At 45.4% G+C, this 10087-nt stretch overlaps 1 protein-coding gene across 1 annotated transcript in view; it reads right to left on the bottom strand.

Moving 5' to 3' along the window:
- The window catches only part of BANP (BTG3 associated nuclear protein), a 331188-nt gene that overhangs the window by 105835 nt on the left and 215266 nt on the right, over positions 1-10087 (bottom strand). Inside the window, exon 11 of the mRNA XM_018560558.1 lies at positions 7875-7919. Coding sequence (XP_018416060.1) covers positions 7875-7919 — 45 coding nt within the window. The remainder of the gene's footprint in view (positions 1-7874; positions 7920-10087) is intronic.

Raw genomic sequence — 10087 nt, 5'->3', positions numbered from 1 at the left:
GTACCTTGCCATAAAATAATATATCTCCACATCTAAACATAGAAAGGGCCCCAGGCTACAACCTGCAGATAATGAATGATCCTGGGAATCGGAGACTGGGGAGAACTTCCAACTTTCCAGTGTGTTCCTAATTGCTGCCGAACAGATCCATCAATACAATGCACAAGGCAAATGTTTTCTTTCTATAAATGGGAGGCTTCTTTTCTTTTTTTCATGTTTGCTGGAAAAGCTATTGAGTGCTGAACCTAATCGCGCTGCCAAACTTAAAACAACAGTGGGTCTTGTGGTTTTAGTTTAACATCAAAGCTGTGAGCACATAAAGGCAGCTCACAAGGCTGACACTGCAATTTGCTATTTATAAATCTGACACGGGCTCCGTTAAAGGCATATTGTCAGACCTCCCCCCCCCCCCTCTCCGCTATGACATCTATGTTAATGAAGAGCACCGTGAAGGCATCCAAATACTTCTTCCTCGCTCTGCACCACGACTGGCATTCAATATTAACAGGAAAAGCAGTCTGCGGAGTAATCTTTACCTTCGTGTATCCATCATCTTCTCACAAACGCTTCTCGCCGCGCTAACATTCAGCCTATCCGATTACTGAGAGATGAGGCAGCCTGACCACAAGGCACACAGCATTTCATGTATTCGGAAAGTCTGAAAGGAAAGGAATGTTTCCACTTGGCTAATTTGTTAGATTACACCTTGGTGTCTGAAAGGAAAGTGTGCGTTACTGTTAACAACTAATAAAGTTCTTCTCCCTTCCTTTCATTGGAACAGAAAAGCCCCCAAAAAATTATAATTGTTACGGCTGAAGGTGCAAAAGTTTAGAACAAGTTAATTGAAAGGAACATTTTGGTGGTAATGGTGCAATCATCAACTAGCAGGAACCGCCGACACCAAAACTGGCAGCAAAAAAGAGAAGTGTGAATGGGCGAGACTCGTCATGTTTTGAATGTACTCAACAATTGAGTTTTACTGGGATCAGAGATGATTGGATCCAGTATAGACATTCTTTCATCTGATCACACATACACATTATTTGTTCCTGCTCAATGACTCTACCCCTGCTGCATCCGAGTTAGAACTTATTGTTGGGGTAGCCAAACTCCAGCCCCTCAGCTGGTGTGAAACTAAAGTCAAGTCATGCATCTGCCTCTGGAAGTTATGACTGCGGCTCGTTTTGCCCGTTAGTCAACAATGGTATGTCATAGTTTGAGTCAGTGATACCAGCAACCATAAATGAAGACTTCAATGCTAAAATGCACTCATGCAGTTATTGGAGATCACAACTGCTGGAAGCAGACAGCCCTTGCTTGAGTTTAGCCAAGCCTTAGCCCCCTCCCCATAATATAAAATTCCAGACAGCCAACTGTAAACAGCACAAAGCTTGTCTAGTTGAATACCTGATGCCAGCTTATTTCAACACACAGTACAAGGCGGTTTGTACTAGAGAGAGCATGCAGGTTGACTCTTTGATAAATCAGGTTTTTCGTATGCATGAGAGAGACAGTGGGTGTGTTTGAGAATACCTTTCCTACATTAAAAACGGGTCATTAAAATGGGTTCCTAGATTACAAACCATTACCTGGATTCCCCCAAGCTGAATAGACTATGTATAATTGACATAAATCCTGCTGAGATCAGACAGACTGGCCAGTACTATGGGCACCTTTACTATAGTTATGGTCACAGGTAAGACCTAAGCTGTAGTTCTCAACAGACGAGGAACATAATGCGGTTCAATGCCATACAAACAACACAAACTGAAACCAGATCTCTTTATCAGGGGCCACTGAAATGCCCCATCTGGAGCCATCTTGCTGGTTCACCTAGCCACAAGTACGAACAGCGTTAGATGAATGGCGCACTGTCAGACCACACTGCCACTTAGTAAGTCGACTCCTGTGTGCTTTGCAGCCTGAACGCGAAGCTATGACAGGAATAAGTCAACTCCCAAAACACTATGTTCCCGTAGAAGAAGGGCTCCAAGGTTTGATATCATGTTTTCAAATGCAAGCTAAAAGTAAAAATACAAAATACATGTTTCGCAACTGATTATTGTATTTCCCTCTCTTAAATGTGATGTTTCTTCTGGCCGTAACTATTCTGAGATAAGTGTATGAGAGAGACATTGGCAAACAAGCACGGTGATAGACTTCCATTTAGCAGAGACAAGGGGACAGCTTGGATTTATGCTCTGGCACAGACATGCTAGATCAGATGTGTAATCTTCAGATGCCACAAAAACATGAACTGACTGAAGACGCCGTTCCCCAGCAACAAACGCTACAAACACGGAGATCTGGTCAAATGCACAGAGACCTAAGCTCACTGCATACCAAACCTTTACATTAGGAGCTCTGCATGTGTCCCTCCCACAACATCTCTCACATCCTAAGAGAAAAAAAAAGTATAAAGCGCTGGTTTGTTTATCTTCCTTCAAGCTAGCCTGTCAGCAGAAAAATATGGTACCTGCCATCGATCACTCCAGGGCTGTCATGTATATCTTTACTGCTTAATTAGTCAATGACCTGGAACAAGTAAGCCAGCATGGGAGTTTAGACTTTACTGGTTGCATGCAGGCTGCAGTAGGTTCCCCCTTTACCTATGCACTCCCAGACCAGTGACTGACATCTAAAGGACGCACCTCCTCTAGGTCCTTTCTCTGTTATGACCTATCCGCAGAGACAGTAATTCATTTGGCTCCTCTACAGATTTGTCAGCCTTTTGCACCCGTAGCAGCACTAGCAGAAAATGGATGAGGGATGACTGAAAGTCCTCTAATGCAGAGCAACTGATCAAAGTATTGTGCAATCCTTCAATTATGTCTCTGTCGGAACAAATCCTGTACTTACAACCCCTGGATCAAAAGATCTGCTACCTTTCTACGTATGTCAGTGAGAAGATTACTCAACAGAGGTCTATTGAGAAGATGTACAGGTTCCTCCACGGAAATACACATGGCTGAGATTCACAACTCGTCCTCACCTCCAAACAATTTTTAACTTGGAGTTCTCTTTTCATAGAAGACTTTACAGCAGGGGTGCCCATTAGGTAGATGGTGATCTACTAGTAGCTCTCAGAGCTGATGCTGGTAGATCACGAAGGGTGTGAATGGCGGCCCCTTTATTCCATTTTGGTATATTACCTATTAGCCTGAGTCTGCCGAGCCGAGCTCCCTGACACCTTTCTGGTGGATTCTGGTGGTTGAAGTGCTATGTATTACATCAAAGAATATTAGTTTACACAGCGCGTTGCACTACACTGTTTGCAAAATACAGCAAGGTGAGCGGGGAGAGAGAGAGCGCGGGGAGAGAGAGGAGAGAGAGCCAGGAGAGACAGCCAGGGGAGACAGCCAGGAGAGAGAGAGGAGAGACAGCCAGGAGAGAAAACGAGGAGAGACAGCCAGGGGAGAGAGCAAGGAGAGACAGCCAGGGGAGAGAGCAAGGAGAGACAGCCAGGGGAGAGAGCGAGGGGAGACAGCCAGGAGAGAAAGCGAGGAATGACAGCCAGGAGAGCGAGGAGAGACAGCCAGGAGAGAGAGTGAGGTAGTTTTGTTTTTTTTTGTTGGTAGATCTCATGTAGCTCGTCATTTGAAAATTAGATCTTAACACAAAAAATTATGGGCACCCCTTCTTTACATGATTACCTGACCATAGTGCATGAACACCAATAAACTGCATTAACGATATAAAGGTTTTATTTGGGGGGAAAGAACAACACCAGAAAACAGAAGCAACATCCCAAAAAAATTTTCAGGAGGCATTACACAGAACAATAAATTAAATCTTAATGTAGTAACAGAAACACGGGGATTTTAGGACTGTTCCTGGGGTGGTGGCACTTTGCGGAAATGGAAGCAACATCTGTATCGCGGTAAGATATAATCTGCAGTTTAGCCATAAATAAACTGAAAAGGTGTCTACATGTCAGGGGGCCACCTGTGAGTCCCTAGGGCATAATCGCAGTTCTTGGCACACCCAAATTCCAAGCCTTCGCACTCAATACCAACTTCCCATCTGAAAAGAATATACAGCTGAATTTAGTCATCAGATTAATCCCTTCAGACAGAGACAAGCAGCCTCCAGCTCAGCCATAAACCTTTGGGTCGATTCCACTCCCGATGAATAAGTTGCAGTGTGCATCACCAAAAAAAATCCCGTCAAGAGGGCCAGAGTAGAAGACTGCCAGTCCTTGATATGAACCTATCGAGTCTTCACACTACTCACGCTGGAAACTAGGCGAACTCGGAACAAAAAAAAATGTTTAATTGTTCCGTGAACTGGGTAACTGAGAACAGTTTTATTTGATTGTGTTGAGAATTCTCCCAGAGTTTAATGTCACTCAGGGAGCTAACAAATCCCATGTGTTTGAGCAATACCCCTCTACACCCCAGAAATGTCAGAAACAGATTCATATCAGACACCCGGGAGCAGTATGGGGAGGGGAGGAATCCTCACGCTACAAAAGTATGGAAAGTATATGAGATTGTTAACACAACTATCCACCCCTCCTCCCATGCCAAGGTCCTAGGTGTCATCCTTGACTCGGACCTCACCTTTCTTCCACACATCCAATCGCTATCCAAATCCTGCCGCCTTCACCTTCCTAACATCTCCAAAATACACCCCTTCCTCACCAATGAAACCGTTAAATTACTCATACACTCCCTTGTTATATCTCGTCTTCACTATTGCAACTCCCTCCTCTACACAGGCTCCCCCCTTATATCTCCAACCTAGTCTCAAAGTATCACCCTAACCGTCCCCTCCGCTCTTCCCAAGACCTCCTGATTTCCAGCTCCCTTGTCAACTCCTCACATGCGCGCCTCCAGGACTTCTCTAGAGTCTCTCCCATCCTCTGGAACTCTTTACCCCAACCTGTCCGTCTGTCGCCCACCTTGACTGCCTTTAGGCATTCCCCAAAGACTCATCTCTTCAGGGAAGCCGATCCCACCTGAACCTAACCACTCAACCATCACATTCTCAAATAATTCATCACCACACAGCTCCCTCCTCATGTATCACTTCCCCCTCCCTCTTAGATTGTAAACCCTCAGGGTCAGGGCCCTCCTTACCATCTTGTATTGAATTGTATTGTGATTGTAATGTCTTCCTTATATTGTAAAGCGCTGCGCAAACTGTTGGCGCAATATAAATCCTGTATAATAATAAAATGTAGACATGAAGCCCGTCTGATGTTGCATCTATTTTGGGGGCGATCTTAACACAATGACTATACGTGTGTTGGATCGGACTATCTGGAAAAGGTTTTAGGACAGTGTGTGCAGATGTCTATAGACAATGGCCTATTACATCGGAAAAGGCAAATGCATACAATACACACACAGTTACATATAGATATATAGACACATACATGGCAAGAGACATTTGCTCTAAAGACTATTAAGGAAAACTTAATATACCGATGTTATAGCAGCTCAGAAATAATATAAGCAAAACGTTACCACCAACATGAAATCAGTACAGTTATATTGGAATGGTTCAGGGAATACCAGCCAATACATAAAAACCAGAACACAGGGGCTTTATAAACTGCTGACATATTTAAGATATACAATAACCAGTACACGATATCCAATGAAACCCTCTGCCGGGAGAGAGTGCTGTTAGAATTGGCTTTGCGTACGAAAGCATAAATGGTGGGAGACAGCTGCAAGCGGCTTAGGGAGAGCTGAGGTATGAAACATTCACAGTCAGCCTTGCCTATAATGCATTTCAATAAGGGTCACCTAAAATATCATTCAATACCCAGATGTTCAGCACAGGGGAAAAAAATGGCTGCCTGCAGCGACCAGCTAAGCATTCTCTTCTTTAACCACCTCAAAATCGTCATATTGTAAAAAGAAACTGTGTAGAGATGGATGTGTGTGTCTGGAGTGCCGTTTATAAATGGTACTGTTTACTACCTGTGTGTATGTATGGGATTGGACAGCGAAGATCAATAACACAGAGCCAATCAAAGTGGCTCTGTGCCTTGTGATCGCTGTGATGACCAATTGTGGTGACTACAAATGTAAACACTGCAAGTGTTTACATTGGAGATCCCTTCCATTTCTCTTATAAAGGAGGAAGGAGGATTTTATCAATGAAAGAATTATGAGTGAAGCAGCAGATTCGATTAATTTCATTAAGGCATTGATATTCTGTACATGTACTCTCTGTATGTGACCTGTATTTGAACCTCTTCCCCTCCCTTATCCTGCACCTTAACCTCCTCTTCATCCTCCTACTGCAGGGATGCCAAACTGCGGCCCTCCGGCTGTGGTGGAACTACGAATCCCATGAGGCTTTGCAAGATTCTCAGACATGACTCCCGGAGAGAGATGCTTCATGGGATTTGTAGTTTCACCACAGCTGGAGGGCCGGAGTTTGGCCATCCCTGTCCTACCTGTACAACAACCCCTTCACCTTCTCCCTCTGTGTATGACCTGTACATTAATAAAGACCTGTATCTAGTGCACCGTTTAACAGGCTCCATGGTTTAACCACATCAATGGGAGCATGTTTGTTTATTACCAACAATATTATCACCTTGTGGTGTCTGCTTTCCAAAAAGATTTCATTTTTGGGGTGTTTTTTGTGTGTGTGGCTTTCTCAATATGTTTCCCAGCTGCTGTGGATTCTCTGTGACCTCTTGGCTTAATCTCTGCCGGCTGCACGGCTCAGAGGTCATCAGATTACCACACCTCCCTCATGACACTCCTACATTTGCACAAGGGGCAGAGCATGTGACCGCGAGGAATAGTGCGGCTCATCCGAGTTCCACCCCTGTGTTCACCGCTCTCATATGACTGACAGCTGTATTTAGTAAAACAAGCAACAAGTAGATGCTGAAAGAGCAGGAGAGAGGAAGGATGAGGTGGGTCTAGAACCACCCTATTACATGCCCCATTTCCTGCTGAAAAATACTAAAAGCAGTTCCTACAGAGAACTTCCTGTGGGGAAATGACATCACATTGCTTTGCCTCAGTCGGCAGCATCCTCTTCATCACCCCCCACTAATATGGACGGGAGATAATAGACTAGACCAAGGGGTAACCAAACTCCGGCCCTCCAGCTGTGGTGAAACTGCAAATCCCACGATGCATCTGTCTCCGGGAGTCGTGTCTGTGGCGGTGAACATCTTGCAATGCCTCATGGGATTTGTAGTTCCACCACAGCTGGAGGGCCGGAGTTTGGCTACCCCTGGAATAGACTGTGAAAGATGACATCTGGAGAACCTAAATTATGGATACAGCAAATGGTCACACCGGTTTGCAGGTACGCATGCCTGCAATATGTTTAACCTGCAATTTTAGGTTGTTTGCATTAAAAACAGAATTTGTTTTTTTTTTACTGTTTTACATATAAATTGTTATTTGCTGTCAATGGAGACAAGGAATAACTGCAGACGAGGAGGCAGTGTTATCAGAACTAGAACTGGTGATGGCACACGAGCTCAGCTCATATGAAACCTCAATGCCTCTTCTGACCAATAACAGAGTGAACGTATGACGTATTTCACCGTCTTATTTAAAAAGGGGGGGGGGGGGGGTTTTTTATGAGATTAACCCCCTCTGCCCCCCCACCCCGAAGACTGCGCTTGCTTACGCAACTCTCTTCCCAGTTAACGCAAGATTGTGAAATGCAGCCGTCACGGAAAGGATCGCCTTGTCATGTTAATTTACTCTCGGGATGAGGGATCATCTTAATCTGAGCGGCTCTGTTTGTCATACAAGGTATTTTTTGTTTGGTTTGTGGTTTGCCGAGTTTTGTGTGATGAGATCAGCCTGTCTACACGAGACCATATGGAAACAAACACAAAGGCATTTTCCAGCAAAGTGGAAGCTAACGATGGCAGAGGTTACCTGTCCGTCCTGACCCACGTGAACTTGATGAATCTGCAGATTGCCCTACAAAACAATGCAAAGAGAGAGAGCTGTTAATGAGGGAATTAGGAAGCGGCGCTGCGACATTTATTCACAAAGTTCTCTTGTCAGCTTACACCAGGAAGTCTATTAACTAGCGTGAGCTGCAGAATTCTTCACAAGTCTGCCATTCGCTGGCAATAAAAACAGCAACTCGTATACGCCTGTGTATAAGGCTCAACCGCAGCTGGTACTCGGTACTCACAAAGTTTGTAAAACCTCCATGTTGAAGTGCTCCGTTATTTTATTTTATTCCCCATCTGGGGAGAGGATTTCATTTAAACCAAAAGATGGAAAGCATTTTTAAGGTAATCTTCACCTAAAAGGGATATTAACGTTTGTGGGGTCACCAGCTTATAATAGCTCTAAAACTTTGGTATTGGGATTTCTCCCAGTAGTATGTGTCTCTGCCCCTCCCACAATGGTGAGATTTTCTCCAGTAGTTGGTGTCTCTGCCCCTCCCACAATGGTGAGATTTCCCCCCAGTAGTTTGTATCTCTGCCCCTCCCACAATGGTGAGATTTTCCCCCAGTAGTTTGTGTCTCTGCCCCTCTCACAATGGTGAGATATCCCCCAGTAGATTGTGTCTATGCCCCTCCCACAATGGTGAGATTTCCTACAGTAGTTTGTGTCTCTGCTCCTCCCACAATGGTGAGATTTCCCCCCAGTAGTTTGTATCTCTGCCCCTCCCACAATGGTGAGATTGCCCCCCAGTAGTTTGTATCTCTGCCCCTCCCACAATGGTGAGATTGCCCCCCAGTAGTTTGTATCTCTGCCCCTCCCACAATGGTGAGATTGCCCCCCAGTAGTTTGTATCTCTGCCCCTCCCACAATGGTGAGATTGCCCCCCAGTAGTTTGTATCTCTGCCCCTCCCACAATGGTGAGATTGCCCCCCAGTAGTTTGTATCTCTGCCCCTCCCACAATGGTGAGATTGCCCCCCAGTAGTTTGTATCTCTGCCCCTCCCACAATGGTGAGATTGCCCCCCAGTAGTTTGTATCTCTGCCCCTCCCACAATGGTGAGATTGCCCCCCAGTAGTTTGTATCTCTGCCCCTCCCACAATGGTGAGATTGCCCCCCAGTAGTTTGTATCTCTGCCCCTCCCACAATGGTGAGATTTCCTCCAGTAGAATTATTGCTCTCACTCCGGCATGCGCGGCGATACCCAACATGTGTAGCGCGTTCGTTGTTTTCATATGTAGACGCACCCGACGCGTGTTTACGCGGGGGACATTAATAATTTTTTTTTACATTATGTTTAGATTTATTTCATTTAATGTTAATTATAAAAACTGTTTTTTGTTTTACTTTACTTTAATTGCTATCACATAGGAGGGCTTACAAGCTCCCCATGTGATAGCAGATGGTGGTGACAGTAACTCTTTAAGGTGATGCTGGGGGTCCTTAAGACCCCCAGTGTCACCTTTACACTCCAAATAAGCTATTGAAGTGCAGATCGCACTTCAATAGCTTATAGCTGGGCTTTTGGAGCCGACCAATGACAGCTTTGGGACCGGAAGTGATGCAATCTACATCGCCCTGGTCCCATAGAACGGGGAGGGGATCGACGTTCCCAGCTCCCCGCCGACACCAAAGAAGCCGGTCCCAGGCCTGTAGGAGGGGCAACAGAGCACGGGAAGCACGGGGGGGTGGGCCTTTACGGGACTGTAGAAGCGATCTGGCGACAGCTGAGTCGCTAGAATCGCTTCTATTGTAAAGCCGACAATACAAGTTTAAGCAGAGTCTGTTTAAACAGCCCCGATGCTGGCGACGTGCACTGTACGTCGTCAGTCGTGAAGGGGTTAAAGAAAACGCTTGTCTGCGTCGCACCTTCAGCCCCCCGTTATCCTCGCGCTGCAATAACCCAATTGTAAAAATCCAAATTTGCTGAGGGAAAGATCGGGCAAACGCGAGTCCGCGGCTTTCCGGAAACTCATAACTGGCAAAACTTTGCAAACTGCAATCCCGGCTGAGATATGAAACAGGTCTTTAAAAACCACAACGGGGCTAAAATATTCAATTTTCCTGCAAAGTCATCAGTTTTCCACCCGTGTCAGAAACACAAATACGTTCGGATGGTTACGGCCGTGTTCTCGGTATGTGGCTGCGATCACAATGAGAGGCCAGAAGCCAACCGCATTGCCCATCAAAGC

The sequence above is a fragment of the Nanorana parkeri genome, unplaced genomic scaffold (assembly GCF_000935625.1).
Source record: "Nanorana parkeri isolate BGI_ZX_2015 unplaced genomic scaffold, ASM93562v1 scaffold465, whole genome shotgun sequence".
In the NCBI taxonomy this organism is placed as follows: Eukaryota; Metazoa; Chordata; class Amphibia; order Anura; family Dicroglossidae; genus Nanorana; species Nanorana parkeri.
Note: the sequence above shows the minus strand (reverse complement) of the source record. Positions and strands in the feature narration are given on the sequence as shown.